Below are 23,864 nucleotides of genomic sequence, written 5' to 3' on the forward strand. Positions count from 1 at the left end.
GAGACTGGTTTGCCTGAGATGAGCCTGGGGCCAGTTACATCCCTGGTTCTGCTTTGAGGCGTGCTCTACTACTTGGAGCAACTTGGACATATTTGAAATTATTGTTATTGAACAGATCCCTAAGTTATATAAATCCAAGGATTTAAGATAGTTTTCTTTTTCTTTTTTTTTTTTTTTTTTTTTAATTTTAAACCATCATTCAGGAAGACCAGGATTTAAAATAGTAATTGGACCCATCATTAGATTACACCAGGGTTTCTCAACTGTGGCACTGTTGACATTTTGAACTGCATAATTTTTTGCTGTGAGGTGCTGTCCTACGCATCGTTCAGCAGCATCCCTGGCCTCTGCCCACCGGATGCCAGTAGCACTTCCCTACCCAGTTGCAGCATCTAAAAATGTTTTCAGACATTGCCAAATGTCCCCCTGTGGGGCACAATTGCCCTCAGTTGAGAACCACTGGATTAGATCTTCATTTGAGTTTGAAAAAACAGGGCCTATAAGATCTGTCAGCCTTTTCCCCAGGCTGGGAGCTCTCTAAGGAATGTTTCTCTTAACCTTTGTACTGTCCTCTTTGAAATTGTTCCAATGTGTTCCACCTCTTGTGTTGCTGACATTGGACAGGGTACTCTATTTAGCTGTGATGTGGATTGTTTTTTAATTGACATATAATTTACATGCCATAAAATTCACTCTTTTAAAGTGTACAATTTGGTAGTTTTCAGTATATTCACAAAGTTGTGCAGCCATCACCACTATCTAATTCTAGAACATTTCATCACCCCAAAAAGGAACCCTGTACCCATTAGCAGTCACTTCCCATCCCTCTGCCCCTCAGTCTCTGGCAGTCACTGAGTCTACTTTCTGTCTCTATGGGTTTGCCTAGTCTGGACATTTCATATAAATGGAATCATATAATATGTGGCTTTTGTGACTGGCTTCTTTCATTTAGCACTGTTTTCATTCATATTATAACATTAATCCTTCAGTCCTTTTGTGACTAGTAATATTGTATCATTTGGATATACCACATTATGCTTATCCATTATCAGTTGACGGGCACTTGGGTTGTTTCCACTTTTTGGCTATTGTGAATAATGCTGCTATGAAAATTTATGTATAAGTTTTTGTGTGAACTTATGTTTTCATTTTTGTTGGTTAAATACCTAGCAGTGGAAGTTGGGTTATATGGTAACTGCATGTTTGACTTTTTGAAGAACTGGAAAAATGTTTTCAAAATTGCTATACTATTTTACATTCCCATAAGGAATGTATTGGTTATAATGTCCCCATGTCCTTGCTAACACTTGTCCATTTTTTTTCATTGTAGACGTCCTAGTGGGTGTGGAGTGGTATTTCATTATGGTTTTGATTGCATTTTCCTAGTGACTAATGATGTGGAGCCTATTCTCATATGCTTATTGGCTGTTTGTATATCTTTGGAGAAATGTTTTCAATCCTTTGTCCTTTTAAAAATTGGGTTGTCTTTTGTTGATTTGTAAGAGTTCTTTGTATATTCTGGATACTGGACCGTGTCAGAAATGTAATAGGTAAATAATTCCTCTCATTCTTTTCATTTTTTTAATACTGTCCTTTGAGGCACAAAAGTTTTAGACTTTGAGTTCAGTTTATCAATTTTTTTCTTTGGTTGCTTGTGTTTTTGGTGTCATATCTAAGAAACCCTTGCCTAATCCAAGATCACAAAAATTTATATCTATATTTTCTTCCAAGAGCTTTGTAGTTTTAGCTCTTAATTTAGATCTTTGGTCTATTTTGAGTTACTTTTTGTATATGGTGTGAAATAGGGATCCAACTTCATTCTTTTGCAGCATGGATTTTAATGACGAAGAAAGAAAGCACCACTTCTGTTCCCAGCCAAGTCTGAGCTGGGGAGTCTGGGGGACGGTGCAGCCTGTGTTGCAGTGAGAGGGCACACTGCAGTACTGGGACCCATTTCTGCTGTCTCTCTAGGTAGCTGTGCCCTGATCCTGGACCCACAGTCACAGACCTCGTCCCAGCACTCCTAGAGCAGAGGTTTTCAAACTCAGTGAAAGGGAATCCCACAGCGAATTCCAGCACACCATTTGGGGGCAGGACATCTAACAGTGGACTTGGAGATGGGCAGAGCCGAGTTTATCTCCCAGCTATACTGCTTCCCACCAGTTTATTCCAAGTCAGTCATTTAACCTCTCTGTGCCCTAGTTCCCCTCTTGTGAGTTGGAGGGTGATGATCCTGATCCCCTGTGAGACCTGCAGGAGACGGTGCAATGAAGGTCAAGGGCTTAGAAGAGGATGGGCCCAGGGTCAGGGTGGGCCATGTGACAGCCATTACTGGGCTGTCCTGGTAATGAAAGACATTTGGTTCTCTTGAAAGGTATTTATGTTAATTTTTTGTTTTAAAGCCAGTTGGCTAGAGCAAAGATATTTCTCAAAATGTGGAATCAGGGGCTATGTTGAACTGTTACCATCTTAACATTGGCTTTAGCGTCCAATTTACTTCCATGGTTTGTTTTACTTCAGAGTACTGAGGCGGTGAATGATAACAGATTTCTTGTCAGGTTACTTACCGTCTTGGAACTCTCTTTAGTTGCAGTTTAGGTTTGAGTCCCTCAGTAGGGACATTTTGCTTCAAGTTGAATCACACATAATATACCTGACTCCTGCAAGAATGCCTCATCACCAACATAAATAAAGTTAGACAAAGACCCCCAATCCTTAGCATTGTGTGTCTAAACCACACTTGGGACCGGGCACGGTGGCTTACGCCTGTAATCCTAGCACTCTGGGAGGCCGAGGCAGGAGGATTGCTCGAGGTCAGAAGTTCGAGACCAGCCTGAGCAAGAGCGAGACCCTGCCTCTACTAAAAAAATAGAAAGAAATTAGCTGGACAACTAAAAATATATGGAAAAAATTAGCCGGGCATGGTGGCGCATGCCTGTAGTCCCAGCTACTCGGGAGGCTGAGGCAGAAGGATTGCTTGAGCCCCGGGAGTCTGAGGTTGCTGTGAGCTAGGCTGACGCCATGGCACTTTAGCCTGGGCAACAGAGCGAGACTCTGTCTCAAAAAAAAAAAAAAAAAAGAAACCACACTTGGATGATGGTCTCAGTGATGTGTAATTAATTCCCTGGTTAATGCCCCAGCGACAATCTCACTGCCTGAGCATGTGCCAAACAGATGCATCAGGGACTGGCCTGAGGTTTTCCTTTGCATGCAGGCATATGTGTTTCTGGGTACACTTGGTCGCAGGGCTCTGTGTGCATGTAAGTCACAGAGCTACAGCCTGACTAGTCCATGGTGTGTTTATGTGAAGCTCAAACCCCTGCCCAAGGCTACACACCAGCATAGGGTCCCAGCAGCTGGTGGTGCGGCTGATTAGTTGGTCTGTAACACATTTGGAAGGTGAGTGTTATATTAAAATTTGTAAACATAGCTAATATTAATGATTTTTTAATTGAAATTTTCATTGAGGTATAAAGAATGTCCTTTTTAAAAATACATTTCAATTCAGAGGTGTATGGCACTTCAAGTTCCTTCAACACAGATGGTATAGGGCACGTGGGGAGTTGCCTGTCTCCACAGGTGACCTCCTAAGAGTATCTGCAGCAGCTTAGGCTCAGGGGCCACTGAGGCCCCCATCTCCTCCTGACTCTGCACATCTTTGCTCACAAGCCCACGGTTTGACCAGAGAACTCTCTGGGGAGGCCAGTGCTCTAGGTTTGGGGGCTGAGGCATTTCTGTGTTCCTATCTGGTTCAGTCTCCCTTCCATGGTGAAGATTGGCCTGGGAAACCAAGTAGAAAGTGTTGCAACGGTATGCACTTCCTGTGCCCCAAGGAGCAGGGAGAAAAAATTTTACAGTTTGCTTTTGAGATTCCTCAGAAGTGAAAGCTTGCTGTTTGATTAGTAGGAGCCCTTGGCCCTCACTATCTCTCAGCTTTCTGAGTTTTCTGGAAATTGCAGCCCTGTCCCCTTAGACGGGCTGGCATCCAGGGCGATTTTTTTTTTTTTTTTTTTTTTTTCTGAGAGACAGGGTCTCACTCTGTTGCCCAGTCTGGACTCGAACTCCTGGCCTCAGGTGATCCTCTCGCCTCAGCCTCCTGAGTAGCTGGGACTACAGGCAGGTGCTACCACACCCAGCCCAAGGAGATTTTTTTCTCAGTGTTCTTTCTGAGCTGGTGCCAGCTGGCTGAGGAACCGTGCTGTGAAAGGGAGGGTTGCTTGGTACTGATCATGGGGCAAGGAACCCTTTCCCGTGAGAGACCTCTGGGAGCCTGTGTCCATAACAAGGTGTCTGAGAGGCCCTGGAGCTACTCTTGGGAAATTGAGGTGGGCAAAGATTGGCAGCCCCTGGGACCTGCTCAGATCCAGGTGATCTGACAGCAGGGAGGACTAGGAAGTGCTGATTTATAGGCAGGGCTTGGTTCTCAAACCCATCCGTGGAGAAACAAGCCTTTGGATCATTCCAAACTCCTCCTCCTTTTTAGTTCTTCACAGCTACCAAGGAAAACGTAACTGAGTTTAAGTGGTTGCAAGAGACTGAAGGTGAACTTCTGAGGGAACCCATAGCTTCTCCTCTTACTTGCAGCAGGAACCCACTCCTGCTCAGGGCCTGCTTTGTCCCTCTGTTGGCCCATTTACATGTGGCCCTGTACCCTGCTGGGCTCTAAGTCCCTTAAAGCTGGGGCTCTGTTTGCTCCTTTTGGCTTTTTGTCTGGGGTGGGGGAGGGGGAGCCAGGTTATTCTCGTGCTATATGTAAACTGAATTTCAAGCAGATTAAAGGAATAAACACGTTTTTAAAAGATACCAAAAAGGACCAAAAGAAAGGAGAGTACCTTATAATCTTGGGGTGGGAGAAGAGGCCCCAGAAGTCACAAAGGAAAAGAATTGCAGGTTTAAACAATGTAAAAATGAAAAACCTCTCTATGTCAAGAAAACCATTGTGAACAAAGGTAAATGACATACACAGACGAGGAGGAAATACTTGCAACATATAAACAGCCATTAAAATAGCCATGATATAGAAAAGATAACAAGAAGGAGACAAACAACCAAAGAGATAAACAGGGAAAGGACACACTGTCTTCTGTAACCTGGTGCCTTTTGAGTCCCATAAACACATGAATTGCATGTCCCAGTGGCAGCGACGTTCCAGTGAGTTATGAGGGTGATTATGCAGCCTCCATCTGGACCTGTTTACAAAAAGGCCTGTTGGCTGCCTTCTGTCTATTAGTTAAATTTCTTACCTGTGGGGTGTGGGGGAGCGAGGCAGAGGGCTTTGGAGGGCCCTGCCAACCCCACGATTACACTGCTGAAGTGCTGAGGCAGCTGGTTGTGCACAGAGAGGCCCAAGGCCAAGTGCCTTGAGTGTGGCTTTGCTAGTTCCTGGCCTTGTAAAATTGTAGGGTCACAGCACCTCTCCCCCTTTGCTCATCTGTGAAACAGGGTCCTAGGCCAGGTGTGGTGGCTCATGCCTATAATCCCATCACTTTGGGAGGCTGAGGCTGGAGGATAGCTTGAGGCCAGGAGTCGAGACCAGCCTGGGCAACATAGTGAGACCCTGTCTCTACAAAAAAAAATTTTTTTTAATTAGCCAGGGTGTCAGGGAGGTTGCGCATATGAAGTCTCAGCTACTCAGGAGGCTGAGGAGGGCGGATCGCTTGAGCCCAGCAGTTCAAGGTTGCAGTGATCTATGATTGTGCCGCTGTACTCCAGCCCAGGTGACAGAATGAAACCTTGTTTCTAAAAAAAAAACGAAACCCAAAAATCAAACAAAAAGGGAGCAGCTTCCTCTTTTTGGCATTGGGGCATTGGGGAGGATTTAAGGAGCCACCGAATTCATTGCCTGGTGTGAATTCAGATCCAGCAGGTTAGCTGTTCACATGACCAAAGGCTTGTCCTTGCAATGCCTCTGTTGCCTCATTTAAAAAGGAAATCCTTTCCCACGTCTTTCTTGTGACCTGGGGCTAAGTGGTACTGTTGTGCGTCTGGAAGAGATGGAGCATGGGAAGAAACAAGTGTTTGCTCTCCTGAGATACAGGTGAAACATGAGAAAAAGTGGAAATGCTTATTCCCAGGGAGGGTTGGCTCTGGGAGGTCCCTCATCCCACCAGGGTGATAGGAGCCCCTTTTCCAGAAGAAACAGGACTTCCTCTCTGCTTCGCCCTCTCCTAGGGACTCCTGGAGCCAGTTTGGGAAGCTGCTAGCTTCCTGAAAGCCCTTGGCATAGCTCAGCTGTGCTGGCCTCCTGAGCGCTTGTGTGCTCAGCCAGTGCCCATGGACTGGGAGTTGCAGCCATTAGTCTGGTTTCCATTCCACTTTTGAGGAGACATTCCAGGTATCCGTGTAACTAGAAACGCTTAGTTTCCCCTTCTAAGCTCCTTGCTTCATTATAGGTTTACCCTCTCCTTTATTTTGTTTAACTTTCTAGAGAGCTGGTACTGCCACAGCAGAGGGGGTAGATGGCAGGGAGTTTGTAAATCACAGTGACAGGCCAGGTGCACTTTCTAACGACAGGTTTTGTTTTCTCTGCAGGAGATAAATGGCATCACTGCAGCATTGGCCGAAGAGCTCTTTGAAAAAGGTATGTGGCCACAGGTCCTTGAAATGTTGGGCACAACTTGCCTAGTCCTGCTAGGTGGCCCGAGGCCCAGGGTGGCACAGAACTCCATCTGTTGAGCTGTGCCAAGCAAGTCCTAGCAGCGGCCCACCTCCTTGGGGTTGCCCAAATCCCTGGACCTGGTCCACAGCCACACCTGCCCACCTTCCTGCCCTGCGGGTAGCCAGGTCTGAAGACTGGGCCCTTTACCTTAAGACTCCTGAGTGCCTGTGGTGGGGTGTTGGAAGGTGGATGGCATGCTGCCCCCTTGCACCTGGTTTGTGCTTACCTGAAAGGGTTCAGATGGCAACTATAATAGAAGCTCACCTTGGGTCATGAGCATAGTAACAGTAGCTAACATGCAACAAGTGCTCCCTGTAGTCCAGCCTGGTGTTTAGCATCATACTGGAGCCAGGAGCCATAGGTTAGGTACAGGTAAGGACACTGAGGGTTGGAGGCCCAGTGATCTGCTTGAGGGACATGGCTGGAAGGAGCAGAGCAAGGACCAGGTGCCAGTCAGCACTGTGCTGGCATCCTTGGCCCGCACCTGACCTGGATGTCTGCGTTTAGGAGGCTGCAGCGTAGTAGGTCTGTTGTCTGGAATGCTTCCTCTTGTCAGCCTCACCCTGGCTTAGTGCCTTCAGCCTCATTGCTCAGGGTGGTCCCCAGCTGCACAGCCCCATGGCCCTGCCCTCCCCTGTCGTCAGATGTCTAGGGCGGCCTTGTGCCCAGTGTGCACTCAGGAGGGCAGCTCTCCTGCGTGCTCAGGGCTGTGGCTTTGCTCCGATACGGTGGGGCACATACTAGGTGTTTGCCAAGTGCCTGTTGACTGTTGGCCTGGCGGACAGATGCCCTGGCTGCATGAGGGCAGGGGCTGGGGCTGGACACTCGTCCTTCAGGGCATGGCTGTTGCAGGAGAGCAGCTCCTGGGGGCCGGCGAGGTCTTTGCCATCGGGCCCCTGCAGCTCTATGCGGTCACCGAGCAGCTGCTGCAGGGGAAGCCCACATGCACCAGTGGAGACGCCAAGACTGACCTTGGGCACATCCTGGACTTCACCTGTCGCCTTAAGTACCTTAAGGTAAAGCCAGAGCAGCTCGGCTGTGGAGAGCCTCAGTGGGTGGGGCCTGACAGCTCCCTGGGGGGCAGTGTGTGTGCTTCCTGCTAAAGGCAGGCCACCTGGTGTTCTTGGCACTGTGCTTCTGGCTGTGGGCACCAGGGGGCGGTCATGACCCAATGTCCCAGTCCCCTTAACTTCAAACCTGGGCCTTTGCCTGCTTTGTTGAAGGCAGAAATGGTCAAAGGTTCAGGCTTGTCAGCTGCTGCAGTGCTGCCCTGTGCATGTGAATAGGGGACGGACGGTCACAGCGGCATCCCTGATTCAAGCCACATCTTTGGCCTCAGGTTTCTGGCACAGAAGGACCTTTTGGGACCAGCAACATTCAGGAGCAGTTTCTGCCGTTTGATCTATCAATATTCAAGTCCCTTCATCAGGTGGAGGTAAGGCTCAGGGCCGCTGAAATGCAGGCGGGGCCCCCAGCGCGGGCATCCTTTCGCTGTGACTCTCTGTGCCTGGGGAGCATTTGTGATGTCAGGTGTCCAATTTAAGTATAAGGCACCGTTGCTTTCATATTTGGCACCATGTGGCAGATTCCGCATAGGTAAGCCAGGCCCTGTGCGGGCAAAGAGGGGCCTCTCCTCTCCTTGGCTGGTCCGCATGCCTCTGTCCTTGGCCTGGGCAGCAGGGGGCATTTAGACAGGGGGGAGGCACCAGCACCTGGCTCCTTCTGGGCCTCTTCATGGGGGCGTGGGAAGCACGTTGTTGAAATTGAAGTCCTGGGAGTCATCCTGAGGGTCAGACAGAGCCAAGTCCAAATCTGTATTTCCCAAGGCAGACCAACAAAGGGCTCTCAGGGTCCTCTGCCCCCTGGGCTATCTGCCCTTAACAGGACATATTTTGCATTACTCACTGCTGAACTCCTTGGTTCTCAATGCCAATTTTGTTATTTTTGAAAAGAAAGGGGAGTCAATAATGAATACTAAAATATGTTTTAAAGCTTATTTTAAGCTTTTAAGTTTTTAAAGCATGGCTTTTATGTTTGGCCCTATGCCCCATGTCTCTTTGGTTGAATCTTCCCAACAGCCCTGTGAAAAGAGCACTTTTAGCCCCATTTTACAGTTGAGGAAACTGAGTCTTGGGGAGATGAGGACATTTGGCCAAGATCACACAGTTAATGAGGAGAAAGCTGGGATTCGAATTCAGCTGAGTCTGCCCCCAGAGCCTCCACTTCCCATTGGGCTATTCTGCCTGCAGCATTCTAGGTTTGTCCCAGAGACCCTAAGGACCACCCCCTTGCTGGAATCTTGTGGTATGCCTAGACCGCTGCAGGCCCAGGGAGGACTGAGACGCGAGAGGAAAACCCACCCCAGCCCCTGCTCACCCGGCTGAGGCTTCGTGGGTTTGGGTCTGTGGGTGTGTGGCGCTTGGGCAGGTGGCTCGGGGGAGTGTGCTTTGGCCGTACCCCTCCCCTCCTCGTCTCAGGACAGCTGAGGTGGACTGGGGGCTAGGGGCGCAGGAGGGCCCGCCACACCCACTGCGTCGTGGAGGCACCTTGTTCTCCAGCTCTGGTTTCCATGACCCACATCTTCTGTCCACCTGCCAAGCCCCAAGCAGCCCTCACAGAGAAAATGGAATTTGTGGTTCTTTGTGAGTCTGAGAAACCAAGTGCCTGTCTTACTAGATATTTCAGAGAATGTTTGGTCACCACTCAACATTGGGAAAAAGAGAGACAGATGGGGAGTCGCCTCTGTCTCTAAGGATTCAGGCTTGCCTGTCGCTGTGCTGCTTTTGTACGTGGGTGATGACCACCCACTTCCTGGGACTTACGATAGAGCAAGAATACTGCTTCTGAGACAGCTGTTCCTTGTTCCAGATAAGTCACTGTGATGCCAAGCATATCCGAGGGCTGGTGGCATCGAAGCCCTCCTTAGCCACAATGAGCATCCGCTTCTCAGCAACCTCGATGAAGGTAAGTTTCATCTGTTTCCTGCCTGGGGCAATGCCTCTGGGTCAGGGTCCTGGTCTGCAGTCCCACCACTGAGGATGGGTATGGACACTTGGATATCCATCGGTACTCAGCGGCTGGACCTTCACCTTGGGAGTCACACACACATGCAGGACCTCCCAGCACTTAACAGCCCTTGGGACACATTAGTTCACATCTTTATCAAAAATCAATGTTGTTGGCCAGGTGGGGTGGCTCACACCTGTAATTCCAATACTTTGGGAGGTTGAAGCAGGAGGATAGCTTGAGGCTAGGAGTTCGAGAGCAGTCTGGGCAACATAGCAAGACCCCATCTACAAAATTTTTTTTTAAAGTTAGCCATGCTCTCGAGGTCAGGAGTTTGAGACCAGCCTGAGCAAGAGTGAGACCCGATCTCTACTAAAAATAGAAACAAATGATCTGGACAGCTAAAATTATATATATAGAAAAAAATTAGCCAGGCATGGTGGTGCATGCCTGTAGTCCCAGCTACTTGGGAGGCTGAGGCAGAAGGATTGCTTAAGCCCAGGAGTTTGAGGTTGCTGTGAGCTAGGCTGACTCCAGAGCACTCTAGCCTGGGCAACAGAGCGAGACTCTGTCTAAAAAAAAAAAAAAAAAAAAAAAAAGTTAGCCATACTTGAGCCCAGGAGTTGAAGGCTGCAATGAGCCATGATCACCCACTGTACTGTAGCCTGGGCAACAGAGTGAGACCCTGTCTCTTAAAAAAAAAAAAAAAAAATCAATCAATGTTGTTAACAAGACATTTTAGGGAACTGTGTTTTGCCCCTCAAAATAAAATGTCACCGGTTTTTAGTGAACAAAGTGTTCAGCGTGGCAAGTGGCAGGACCTTTATTAGTTAGATTGATATCACTGTTTCTCTATGCTTAACAAGCCCTGGCTTAGCTCTCATTTCTGTCTTGTTCTCCGTGGACTTGAAGTAGAAGGTGAGGTTGTGGAAGTGCCGGGCCCTGTTGTTTGTATGTGAGCAGCAAAAACATTTGAATTGGGAATGCAGGAGCTTTCTTTCTTTTATGAGTTACACCTTGGTAATGTTAAAGTCCTTCCCCAGGTATAGAAAAAGCATATAGTGGCTAATTTTATGACTTCAGGCGTATGATCAAGATTTGGTGAAGTTTCTCTCTTAACGGAGAGAGCAAGGGCATTGGGCCACCTTGTCCCACTGAGGCTCTGCTTGCTGCCTGGCTAAAGGAGCCCAAGGTGATCCATCGTGAGAGGAGAGGTCTTGTAGGCATCAAAAGTGTCAGCGAGAAGGCCTGTCTCCCTCCTTTCAGTGGTCCCGGGGCTCTGCATGGCTACCCTGGTTTTAGCATTGACTTTATCCCTGTGAAGGAACGGTTAAAAGGGCCCACTGTCCGCAGTGAGGACCACATCATCAGCTAGGAAAGTGCAGTTAGTTGCCTGGAAACACCATGAATTCTGACCGCCACCCCCTGAGATTTAAGCCAGAAAAGGCATCGGCATGTAGCAAAAGGCCCTTATGGGCTTGAAAAGCATTTGCTCCTGAAGCAGGGCCAGGACGTAAGCTAAGCGGCTGTTATGTGGCTAAGCTTTTCAGTTATTTCGCAATCGTTTAAGACATATGAAAAGCCCTGTTTTAATGCAAGTTCACTTCCACATGCTAAATATGCTCCAGCCCTTCCTTAAATTTTGCAATGATTGTGTTCCTAGTGAGTGTTGCGTGTGGTGCTCAACAGATGTTCTTGTGCAGGAAGTCCTTGTTCCTGAAGCCTTGGAATTTGATGAGTGGGAGCCAGAAGGCACGGCCCTGGAAGGCCCTGTGACTGCTGTCATCCCCACTTGGCAAGCACTGACCACTCTCGATCTGAGCCACAACAGCATCTCTGCGATCGACGAGTCTGTGGTATGCTCTCGGCGGGTGCCAGGGGCCCCTCTGGCCTGATCAAACCCTGAGATTGGGTATTTGACTTGACTTTTTCTGGAAGGACCACAGAAAACCTGTATTCAGTGCTCTGTGCATTGCCTGCAATTTTTTAAGTTAATTTCCAAGTGGAATTACTTAAAATTTGGCAATGTAGTACTTATAATCAAATAAAACATATTAATTGCATATACATTTGATATAATAGAACTATAATAAGTGATGACATTTACTCCCAAGGAATAGAGCAGAAAAATCACTCCTAAGATGACAGGTACGCGCCTGTCAGAGGGACTTCCAGAGGGCATTTGGGCAGTAAGAGTGTGGTTCCTGTATTTGTGCTGCTCGGTAGGTGTGGGCAGGGTGTGGGCAGGATTGAAGGACACACTCCCTTCTCTGTCTGGGACCTTGCTGTGTGTCATTTTCATCAGCCAAGTGTTCTGTAAACTGGCTTGTGCCCAGCACTGGAGTCACCGTGCGTCCTTCAGGGGCGCTGCAGGGCCAGGCGGCCGGAGTCTGTGATCAGGAGTGAGGGTCTGGGCCGACCGTCCACTGTGTGTGGGGGCTGTGTAGGGTCCAGCCCCGCAGAGTAACATCGGGTGTTCTTTTCTTTCATAAGAAACTAATCCCAAAGATTGAGTTCCTGGACCTGAGTCACAATGGATTGCTGTTTGTGGACAATCTGCAGGTAATGTCTTTGGAGACCAGCCCTGCCCAAGGTCCCATTCTGAGAGTTTCGGAGGCTGACGCAGCCTTGGGAAATGGGCCATACCCAGGAGTTCGTAAGGGCAGGGGCTGCCTCCTCTATTGAGGGACCCAGTGATGCACTGAGTGATTGTTGCTCCAGTTCCAAAGAATTAGAAAAGATGAATAAACACAAACTGAGTGCATGGTGAGGCACCTCTGTCCTGAAGATGGACAGCCTTGTTTTCAGTGTCCACCCCAACCTGTCTGCAGGGGTGCACTGTGCCATGGCATGTGCAGGGGAAGAGTGGGACTTCCCTTCCCAGTCACCATCAGAGGGACTTGCAGATTGGGTGGTTTGGGTTGGAGGGCCTGTCGTGCCGTTAGCATCAATCCCTTTTCTTTGGAGACTTCACCTGAACCACTTTACCCTGTTTTCGATGCTGATGCAGCACCTGTACAACCTTGTGCACCTGGACCTGTCCTACAACAAGCTCTCCACTTTGGAAGGGGTTCACACCAAACTAGGGAACATCAAGACCCTGAATCTGGCAGGCAACCTCCTAGAGAGTCTGAGCGGCCTGCACAAGCTCTACTCACTGGTCAACCTGGATCTCAGCAACAACAGAATCGAACAGGTGAGCCGTGGCGCCGGAGCATCTCAGGCTCCTGGGACTTCTGTGCCTTGGTGTGTATCACTTTCAAGAAGAATGTTAAGATTCCTTTCATTTAAAAGAGGCCATCAAACATGTTGGTGTGTTGCTGATATGTAAGAAAAGGCACCAAAGGGAATGGAACTCATGCCTTGCAGATGGAGGAGGTCAGGAGCATAGGCAGCCTCCCATGCCTGGAGCACGTGGCTCTGCTGAACAACCCTCTGAGCATCATCCCTGACTACCGGACCAAGGTGCTCGCTCAGTTTGGAGAGAGGGCCTCGGAGGTAAGCCCCGGTGCGGTCATTGGCACCCGGGGAGACAGGGCAGAGTCGGAGGGAGGCCTGTTGTTCTACCCTTGCCTGTTTCAGAAGGATGCCTGGCCCTTGAGGGCCTTTTGGTTCTGGGAAGTCCATGCTGTCCCCGGGAAAAGGCTCCCTTGCGTCTCCCCCCTCTTTCCTGTTGGGAGCTGCTGGCTCACAGGATGCCACTATCAGAGCCTCGGGCCAGGACTCCCCAGGAGCCAGCAGGCACAAACTCCGTGTGGAGGGCCTGTCTTCAACTCTTAACAAAAAGCATTGTTCATCCTAGGCAAGGGACAGAAATGAGATACTTGAAATTATCGTGTTTCCTGGACAGCTTGTGGCCATAGTGTCTGACTAGAAATCCAAAGGGTTTGCCTCTACCAGCACAGCCCAGCCTGGGGCCTGGTGCCTGCTGCCGCTGGCTGGCTGACCACCTATCGCCATGTCAACCAAACAGCCCTTAGGAGGTGCACCATCTCCTCAGCCTTGAGCAGGCCCCTCCCGAGTGCTGACTGGCCCTTGGAGCCGCTGTTCTCCCAGATCCCAGGACAGAAGATACCTGGGTGTCTATTAGCATTCCACTGCCTCTTTTTGGCCCCAAGTGCCCCTTTTTCCACACTGTCACCAAGATAGTCTTCACAAGATGCCATCTCCTCCTCCCCTCTGGGCTCTAGACCTGGGGAGGCTCCCAGGCCACAAGGTGTCAGCTCCTGTCCAGGCCCTTGGGACCTTCCCTTGTCCAACCACACTGCCCACCAGCCTGCCTGCCAGCCAGCCTGCCCATGGCCCCCTCCCGCACACGCGGGCAGGGCCCCCCTGCCCTCTGCTGCCACTCTCTGTGCCCTTGCCCTTCGGTTCCCCTGCCCAGAAGTCTCTCCCCACGATCTTGGATGATCTGCAATCTGCTTGTAACCAGAGGCTTAGTTCAAGTCACCCTCTTCTTCCAGTCCCAGCCACCCCAGAGGCTGCTGCCTCCCCTTCTTGGAGAGGGACTCCCTGAGACAGACTAGGCAGTGTGGGACCTTCCTGGGCCCCTCCAAGGCGCTGCCAGCTCAATTCTGTGGGAGTGAGGAGCCTCCTGGCACGCTGGGTCCTCGTGGGGCCTGGCCCACAGCGGTGCTCGTGCCCACTCGACAGGGCCCCGCCATTCTCCCCCAACCATGCCTGTCAGTCCCCATGCTACTTTCTGGACTCTGTCTAGGTCTGTCTGGATGACACAGTGACCACAGAGAAGGAGCTAGACACCGTGGAAGTGCTAAAAGCAATTCAGAAAGCCAAGGAGGTCAAGTCCAAACTGAGCAACCCGGAGAAGAAGGTGGGTTTTGAGTGGGAGGTGGGAGGGGCCGTGGGGAGCTAGGCTGTGCGATTGCTCGGGCTGCTGAGTCCCAGCTGCACCACTCCCCGGCTGCATGACCTTGGGCAAGGCAGGGCCTCCGATCCCATCTGTGGGGTGGGGACAGTGATAGTACTGCTGTAAGGATTAGGCAGAACCATCTTCGGCATCACGGGTTTGTAAGAACCTCCAAGCTCGTCCCTTCTCACATCCCTGGCCTTGTGGAGCTCTGTTCTTCCCGAGCTTTCCCTTCTCTCCCGGCTGATTCAGCTCTCTCCTCAGGTTGGTGAGGATTCCCGGCTCTCGGCCACCACCTGCGTCAGACCCGGCAGCTCCCCTCCCACCGTGGCTCCCACCTCTGCCTCCCTGCCCCAGCCCATCCTCTCCAACCAAGGTAATCGTGTGTGTATCTTGCTCCTAGTGGAGCCACAGCCCTGGCTGGGGTTGGGGGAGAGATGCCAGCACCTGCTTGCTGCAGGGTCAGACACAGGGAGGGCAGTGCTGTCCGCAGATGGCTCCTCTCAGGGACACATGGTGGGGGTGCCCAGCCTGATTTCAGTTCTGTTTGCTTGATGAGGACTCACAAGTGCTCTGACGCCCACACCTAATTCCTCTCGGATACCGTGGGGTGTCTCATGGGCCCTGAGGCTGCCCTTTGAATAGGCTCGGGCTGTTGGCTCGTGGGACCTGTTCCCCGCCAGCAGCGCGGGCAGGTCGGCTCCTTGTCAATGGAAAGCCAGGCCTTCCTTGCCACTTTGTTGAGTCTGGAGCCCTGATCCCTGCGTGGAGAGCTTGCTTTTATCACTGCCTCATCTCTGTGGCTCTCGTGGTGTGACTTGGCCCCAAAACATAGTGTTTGTGGGACCAGGATGGGCTGTGTGTTCCCGTGGACCCATGGAAGACCAGTCCTTTTCACCTGCCCACTGTCTGAGCGTTTTCAAAGGGCTTTCACCTCTGAACCCAGGCACCCTCGGAGATGAGTGAGTGAAGCAGGTCCCATGAGCGTGTCTGCCGGCCCGGCCCCACGGAAGAGGGGAGGGTGTGCCGTCCCGAGTGGAGCCAAGGCTCGGGACACGCAGGAAAGAACGCTGCCTGCCCAGGCTCCTGGAGACGCAGAACTTGGTGTGAGGTCTTGGGAAAACAGTTGACCCTATGTTTTAAGAGCCAGAAAAACATTCCTACCCCTTGACCTGGTAATCCTGCTGGTGGGGTTTTCTCCTGGAGGGATGCGATACTGGGCATGGGGAGGTGAAAGGCTCGCCGCTGCCAGAACACGGGCTGTGGCTCAACCGTCGGAGGAGAGGGAGAGTCAGCGGTGGCACAGATGCCCTGCAGCGTCCAGCAGGGAGAGGACTGGGCAGGAAGAGGGAGAAGTGCTCACGTTAAGGCAGAGGCCTGGCGCCAAGCAGCATGCCAAGGTGGTGACCGTGAGATGCGGAAGAGAATTCATGAGCGTGGAATGGTGGGTTAGGAGCCACAGTGACTGCCCATTTTGCTTTTGCCAAGCTCTTTTTATTATTATTATTAATTTTTTGTAGAGACGGGGTCTCACTATGTTGCCCAGGCTGGTCTCAAACTCCTGGTTCAAGCGATCCTCCTGCCTCAGTCTCCCAGAGTATTGGGATTACAGGTGCCCAGGTTTTTGTCAAACTCTTAACTGAGAATTTTTGGTTGTATTTTTTTTACATAAAAGCGGGGGAGGGTTGTGTCGCTATGAGGAAGCTTCCCTGACCCTGCCTCCTGACCCTGCCTTCCCTGACCCTTCCTTGTCCCTGTGGCTGGGCCAAGCTCCTCTCTGCGGCCCCACAGCACTGGCGAGCCCGTGAAGGAGCCATGGGACAGTAGGCTTCTGGGCACAGGGAGATGTGTCTGGTCCTTGAGGCCAGGGATGCAGGGTTCCCTGAGCATTTGTTGGTGAGTGAGTGAGTGAAGGAGCAAGCAGAGACCCAGCCGGCCAGGCGCAGGCCCTGGTGGGCGGGGGGAGGACTCCCCGAGTCTGCGGCTGCAGGCAGCCCCCTGCTCTGGCAGGGAAGCCTCGCCACCAGCCTCAGCTCCTCCTTCCTCACTGCCCTCCACACCCTGGGGACACTCCACGGAGTGGTGCTCTGTCGTCTGTCCCCTCCCTAGTCACTGGGCTTCTAGACGCTGTCTCCAGATTTGCACCTCTTATAAATAAAACCGAACTGGATGTCTCTGTGTGCGTGCACATCTCTTTCCTTTTGCTGAGAAACAACAAAGGTTGGACCCCCATTGAGGACTCTCCTGATGTCCCCTGTTCCATCTGCTGAGTGGCCCCTTCTGACCACTTGTTTGTATAGGCCGTGGTCCAGGAAGGAAGTGGACAGACTGTCCCTGTCCACATTTCCTCGTGTGCAAACAGGGCTTGGGTGGGTAGAGACAAGAAAATGTTGGTTTTTTTCTCACTAATGTAGAGGCATCCACACGTGTTTTGTTCAGCCGTGTGTTACTGGATCTTGCCTGGATGGGCAGGGGTTTCTCCCATGCGGGAGCGGCTTTGCTAACCGATGCCTGTTGCTCCCAGCCTGGTTCTATAGCAGGGCGCCTACTTGCAGAGGAACTGGGTGCTCGGGGCCTGCCCGAAGCGGGCACTGACGAAAACACCTGGCCTCTGGTGGTCACAGGCGCTGGTAGCCAGCTGTCATGTCACGGGGGCGGGCCGGCAGGCAAAATGCCAGGGTTGATTCCCCAGCCAGGCCCGCAGCTGAGAGAGGGCTGTGTAGAGAGATGGTTAGGAGCAGGCACGGGGCAGTCAGCCGAGTTTGCATCCCAACTTCCTGGCCGTGTCACCTCGAGCAACTTGTAGCCTCTCTGAAGCTGTCTTCGCAACTTTAAAGTGGACACACCCTACTTCATCGATTCTAAGATGCACACATTTCCACCTTTTGACTTCTGAAATTGAGATGCGTCTTTCAGTCAGTGGCGTCTCAAAGTTGCGGTCAGCCAGCTGGTATTCGTGATGGAATCGTGGGCAACCTTCTGTGGACACCTTCTGCCAAGACCAAGATGGCACCACATCCCCGCATCTTAGATTTGATGAAATGTGGTAAATACATAATGAGAGGCATGCATGAGCTTATGCTGGGGGGTGCTTAGCACTGCTCTTAGCCCCACAAACATGGTTGGGAAGGGCTTCCCTTTCCTGCATCCTTAGTGGGGGGCGCTAAGATGACCAAGACAGGGCCCCTGAAGAACTTGGAGCCACTAGGAAGATGAACCGTATGCCCAAGGGAGCTCAGGGCAGAATGGTCTGGGGCATTTGTAGAATGTCTAGAACAGAGAAAGGCTGCAGTGGAGGTGGTGTCTGAGCTGAATCTCATTTGACATGTTGGTGGGAAAGGGAGGATTCCAGGAGGGATCGGCAGCACAGGCAGAAGCCTGGAAGGGGCTGGGGGAGGCCCTGTCAGGTGCTTCGTGGGCGGCCCTGTGTGCGTGGCCGTGTGCTTGCTGACCTCCTGCCTGTGCGTAGCCCCCGCTGCTTCGCTTTGTAGGGGTGCTGGGCTTGGGCCTCCTGCCTCCCTGGCCCACGGGCAGAGGACCTGGACTGTGAGTTGTCCTGTCCTGGGCAGCAGCTGAGCTGGACAAATGTCTCATGACCTGTAGGGCGCTCAGGGCTCAGGGTCATTGCATTGGGCCATGGTGACTGGTGGTGAACCAGGCCATGCCGGCGTGCTTAGGGCTCCTGTAGACCTCGGCGAAACTGGGGGCTGATGCCCAGTGTTCACGCAGCTACCTGCGGTTAGGAACACGTTAACAAAAGGTTTCTCTCTCAACCCATCTAGAAATTATCTGGAGTGAATTAATGGGTCCAGATAGGCTGTATTCATTAAACAGCCTCAGCAGGGTTTGAGGACACCGTGCATTTCCAGGGCGCATGAGAGTGCCACTCTCCATGGAGGTGGCTCCAGGGCAGGTCAGTGGGAACGGCCTTTGGGCGCAGGCTCGGCGTGTACTCAGCAGCCCTGGAGGAAACAAGTCTGCACTTTCTGTGAGCCCTGCAGAGATGTCAGGTCTGGGGATGGGGTCACATGTCACTGGGAAAATGCTCCAGGAGTGAACACAGTTAAGACTCCTGGTGGACGCATCGCCCAACTGCTCTCCCGATGGCTGGGCCAGCTCACGCCCCAGCACCCACCTCTGCCCAGTGAGGCTGGGGCAGGCTGCAGTCAGTCTGACTTTCGCCAAAGTGAGAGACAAAACTAGTCTTTCGTTGCAACTTGCCTTTCTTTGTGTACCTGTAAGGGTGAGCATTTTTTTCATGTTATATCTGTTGGCTTTTCTTCTGCGGAATGTCTGTTCACGTCCTTTGCAGTCTCTTCATGGGGTTTCTAACCTTCCCCCATTTTTGTAATCTGTAAGAGCTTTTTATAGACCAAAGATACACACCTTTGTCAAATATTGCAAGCAATTTTTTTCTCATTTCATTTGATTTGAACTTATCTTGGTTATTAAAAAATTTGTCTATAGTAGTCTTTCTTCTGTTGCATTTATGCTCAGAAAGCCTTTCCCTACTCTGAGATTAGATAAGCAGTCGTTTGCTCTTTCTTGAGGTTTTCTGAGATTTCTGTGTTAACATTTCCTTCTGTACCCTGTGGCTGGGTTTTGGGGTCTGGCTAGCCCCCGGCTACGCCAGTAGCCCTAGGGGCCCAGCCCTGTTTGTTGAATGGCTGCTCTCCCCACCCCGCCCACCCCACCTGCCCGCCCTGGTCTCTCCAGGAATCATGTTCGTGCAGGAGGAGGCCCTGGCCAGCAGCCTCTCGTCCACCGACAGTCTGACTCCCGAGGACCGGCCCATTGCCCGGGAATGCTCCGATTCCTTGGAATCCATCCCTGCAGGACAGGTAATGCCCTCCTCCTGCTCCTGGGGACCGTTAACCTCTCCAGACCAACTCTCCTGCCTGAAGTTGTCTGCAGTAGGAAGTGGCCTGGCTGGAGACAGAGCACCAAACTCCCAGGGTTTGGTGTACTTTGACCACGCGGCCTTTCTCTTGGACTTGTCTCTAGTTGAGTCTTCTTGACAAATCCAGCGGTTAAGGGTTTGTGCTCAGCCCTCCCTCTCCGCCGCCTCCTCTCTCTCTCTCTTCTCTCCTCTCTCTCTCTGTTGATGGGAACAGGCAGTTCTCTCACTGGGCCCTGGGGGCCAGGCAGAAGGCAGATGACCCTTGAGTTCCCCTGAGCACACTCCCCTGGGGAGGGCAGTTCTGAAGGCCCTTGTCAGGGGTTTCCCCATCAGGAAGTTTCTCCTCTACTCCGTGGCACCCCTGGGGCCATTCTGCCTTTTCCCAGATGTCACCCCGGTGGTCTGGGACATAGTGTGACTCCAGTACCTCCTCTGTGGCTACTGCTCAGGGTCCCAGAGCCCCTTCCTGTGCTGTGGGAGGAGAAAGGAGGAAGGCAGGAGCTGTGTGCTTGGGAGTGTGTTTAAGTGCCTGGACTTCCCTCCAGTCCCAGCTCTGCAGCAGCACAGGGTCATGGCTGTGTGACACCCAGGCGGTTTGCAGAGTCCTCGTCTGTCCCCAGTGCTCCTTAGCACTCTCCTGTCACCCTCCCCTGGGTCACACAGCCGTGGGTTCCCAAGCCCTAGGTCTCCCCCAGTGCACAGAGACTGTTGGGCTGCACTGCCTCTACTCAGCGTGTCCCCTGCTGGCCAGCTATAGCTGGACCAAATTGGTAGACTGTCCACCTGGACCCTTGGACACCACATCCCTGGGGAGTGGCGAGAGGCTCTGGCTCTGAGTAGGGAGTGTGGGCTGTAGTCAGGCAGACAGGGTGGGAATCGCAGCCCTGCCGCGTGCTGGCAGGGTAACGCGCAGCGTGGGAGTGGTGAGGTGCCTCCTTAGGGCGTAAGGGAGGGCGGGGTGCTGGCTCAGGGTCTGGCACCTAGTAAGTGCCGGGCGGGCTGCAGCAGGTGGGGGCTGACTGTGTTTCCTTCTCCGTCAGGCGGCTTCTGACGAGTTAAGGGACGTGCCGGGAGCTGTTGGCGGTGCAAGGTAAGGAAGAGGTTGGGAGGTATTCTGGGCCTGGCTGCACAGCCGCCCGCACACGCTCAGCTGTGGGCTCGTGGTGGCCAGTTGGTGTTGTTAACAGCGCTCACGGAAGTCCCACGGTACTTTTTCCTCCTTTAAATAAACACAAATGAGATGGGCTCTCTAGTCTATTTCCAAATTCTAATTCCTAAATTCTGCCTGACACGTGTTATCTTACACTAGGGATGGGCAGATCGAGGCCTGTTGGGTCCACAACCTGTTTTTTACAGCCTGTGAGCTCAGAATGACAGTTATGTTCTTTTTTCTTTTCTTTTTTGAGACAGAGTCTCTCCCTGTAGCCCCCGGTAGAGTGCAGTGATGTCATTATAGCTCACTGCAACCTCAAACTCCGGGGCTCAAGTGATTGTGCTTCAGTCTCCCAAGTAGCTGGGACTACAGGCATGGGCCATGATGCTCTGCTAATTTTTCTGTTTTTAATAGAGACAGAGTCTCACTGTTTCTCAGGCCGGTCTTGAACTCCTGAGCTCAAGCGATCCTGCCTTGGCCTCCCAGAGTGCTAGGATTACAGGTGTGAGCCACTGCACCCGACCAACAGTTACATTCTTAAAGGGCTGTTTAGAAAAGAAGATCATGTGCATAAGGGCGGCCCACAAATCCTGAAATACTTACTCTCTGAGCCTTTATAGAAGTTTCCCAACTCTAATCCTATATGCAAGGGCTGCAGTGGCCAAGAAGAGCTAGAATTTAAATGCCAAGGTCCTAAGAAAGACCCACCCCAGCCCACTTCCCTGCCCTGAAGGCCACTGGGTACGCCTGAAGGGAACCTTGATCAGCACGTGGGTTCCTGCCCTGGAGTACTCCTCGGGGGCTCACGGCAGTGTCCGAATGCCTGAGAAGTCTTTGTGGGGGCGCTTCTGTCATGGGAACCAGTAGGGTTTGGACAGTATAACATTGGGACGGTTTGCAGAGTCCTCATGTGTCCCTGGCACTCCACAGCGCTCTCCTGTCACCCTCCCCAGGGTCACACAGGAAGAGGTTCCCAAACCCAGGGCAGAGCTGCACTGAGTGCCTGTGGCCCAAGCCCCTGGAAGCATGGGGACCCCAGCCTTCCAGCAGTCAGCACCTTTGCTCCCTACCGGGGCCCTTGTCCCAGAGTAGGCTTGGTTGTACAGAAGGCTTTAGAGACCCATGGGTTGGTTCCTCTGGGCCAAGGTACAACAACAGGCTCTGGACGTGGGAGACAAGGGTGTCCCCATGCAACCCATCACTGAGCTGGCCTCTCCCGCACAGCCCAGAGCATGCAGAGCCAGAGGTCCAGGTGGTACCCGGGTCCGGCCAGATCATCTTCCTGCCTTTTACCTGCATCGGCTACACGGCCACCAACCAGGACTTCATCCAGCGCCTGAGCACGCTGATCCGGCAGGCCATCGAGCGGCAGCTGCCTGCCTGGATCGAGGCTGCCAACCAGCGGGAGGAGGGCCAGGGCGAACAGGGCGAGGAGGATGATGACGAGGATGAGGAAGAGGATGTTGCTGAGAACCGCTACTTTGAGATGGGGCCCCCGGATGCAGAGGAAGAGGAGGAAGGAGGCCGGGGGGAAGAAGAGGAGGAGGAGGAGGAAGAGGATGAGGAGGCTGAGGAGGAGCGCCTAGCTCTAGAGTGGGCCCTGGGCGCGGACGAGGACTTCCTGCTGGAGCACATCCGCATCCTCAAGGTGCTGTGGTGCTTCCTGATCCACGTGCAGGGCAGCATCCGCCAGTTTGCCGCCTGCCTCGTGCTCACCGACTTCGGCATTGCCGTCTTCGAGATCCCGCACCAGGAGTCGCGGGGCAGCAGCCAGCACATCCTCTCGTCCCTGCGCTTCGTCTTCTGCTTCCCGCACGGCGACCTCACCGAGTTCGGCTTCCTCATGCCGGAGCTGTGCCTGGTGCTCAAGGTGCGGCACAGCGAGAACACGCTCTTCATCATCTCGGACGCCGCCAACCTGCACGAGTTCCACGTGGACCTGCGCTCATGCTTCGCGCCACAGCACATGGCCATGCTATGCAGCCCCATCCTCTACGGCAGCCACACCAGCCTGCAGGAGTTCCTGCGCCAGCTGCTCACCTTCTACAAGGTGGCCGGCGGCTGCCAGGAGCGCAGCCAGGGCTGCTTCCCCGTCTACCTGGTCTACAGCGACAAGCGCATGGTGCAGACGGCTGCCGGGGACTACTCGGGCAACATCGAGTGGGCCAGCTGCACGCTCTGCTCAGCCGTGCGACGCTCCTGCTGTGCGCCCTCTGAGGCTGTCAAGTCTGCCGCCATCCCCTACTGGCTACTGCTCACGCCCCAGCACCTCAACGTCATCAAGGCCGACTTCAACCCCATGCCCAACCGTGGCACCCACAACTGTCGCAACCGCAACAGCTTCAAGCTCAGTCGTGTGCCCCTCTCCACCGTGCTGCTGGACCCCACACGCAGCTGCACCCAGCCTCGGGGTGCCTTTGCTGATGGCCACGTGCTCGAGCTGCTCGTGGGCTACCGCTTTGTCACCGCCATCTTCGTGCTGCCCCATGAGAAGTTCCACTTTCTGCGCATCTACAACCAGCTGCGGGCCTCACTGCAGGACCTGAAGACCGTGGTCATCGCCAAGACCCCTGCAACTGGGTCCAGCCCCCAGAGACCGCTCGCAGATGGCCAGCCTCCCGAGGGCAGGGCCAGGTGAGACGAAGCACAGCTCTTGGGGACCCAGGGGCATGGGCTGGCATGTTGTGATCTCTGAGCAGCAGCAGTTGCTGGTGGGCCCGGGGTTGGGCCAGCTCTTGCAGGGCCACTCTCCTGCTCCTCAGTTCCTGCCTGTCCCCAGCGTAACCGCCTCAGGCTGGGTGCCAGGCTGCTCCTTATCGCCCAGGGCTATAGAAGAGGAAAGCTGTCCTCTCACAAAACAGGTTGGCCCAGGCTCCTGCCACCAGTGCGTGGCAGGCCAAGGGGGCTGCTCCCACCCATGCGTGGGAGGGTCGTAGGCTGCAGCACCCTGAGGCCAGGAGAGCTGTCTCCCTGGCCCTGCCACCCTGCTCCACTGGACCCAGGCAAGATCTGAATGTCTGATCTGGGTGAGTCATCTCATCCCAGCCCCTTTCTTCTAGGGGGGGCCGAGGTCCAGAGCAGGAAAGAATGGCAGCCCTGTCCCTGTTCTTCCTCCCTCACCCGCCCTGCTTGGCTTCCCCTGGACTCCCTCCCGGGTTCCCTCAGGACTGCCTTGGGGTGCAGTTGTAGAGGGACCTCTGAGGTCCCCCACAGCTTGCCCCCACCTGGGGCTCGAGGGAGACCTTGTGCCCATATGGATGACCTGCCTCCTGTTGCTGGC

The 23,864-nt window shown here is 52.8% G+C and overlaps 1 protein-coding gene across 5 annotated transcripts in view; it reads left to right on the forward strand.

The window, feature by feature from the left end:
- Positions 1 to 23,864, forward strand: part of NISCH (nischarin) — a 34,475-nt gene that overhangs the window by 5,560 nt on the left and 5,051 nt on the right. For 4 of the 5 annotated variants that reach the window (XM_069475800.1, XM_069475801.1, XM_069475802.1 and 1 more), the window contains exons 4-16: positions 6,532 to 6,580; positions 7,511 to 7,674; positions 7,998 to 8,093; positions 9,527 to 9,622; positions 11,368 to 11,520; positions 12,158 to 12,226; positions 12,675 to 12,860; positions 13,034 to 13,162; positions 14,382 to 14,495; positions 14,796 to 14,907; positions 19,248 to 19,372; positions 20,472 to 20,521; positions 21,809 to 23,218. In XM_069475800.1, the coding sequence (XP_069331901.1) occupies positions 6,532 to 6,580; positions 7,511 to 7,674; positions 7,998 to 8,093; positions 9,527 to 9,622; positions 11,368 to 11,520; positions 12,158 to 12,226; positions 12,675 to 12,860; positions 13,034 to 13,162; positions 14,382 to 14,495; positions 14,796 to 14,907; positions 19,248 to 19,372; positions 20,472 to 20,521; positions 21,809 to 23,218 (2,753 nt within the window). The other variant, XM_069475804.1, reaches the window with a different exon arrangement.

The sequence above is a fragment of the Eulemur rufifrons genome, chromosome 7 (assembly GCF_041146395.1).
Source record: "Eulemur rufifrons isolate Redbay chromosome 7, OSU_ERuf_1, whole genome shotgun sequence".
NCBI classification, from domain to species: domain Eukaryota; kingdom Metazoa; phylum Chordata; class Mammalia; order Primates; family Lemuridae; genus Eulemur; species Eulemur rufifrons.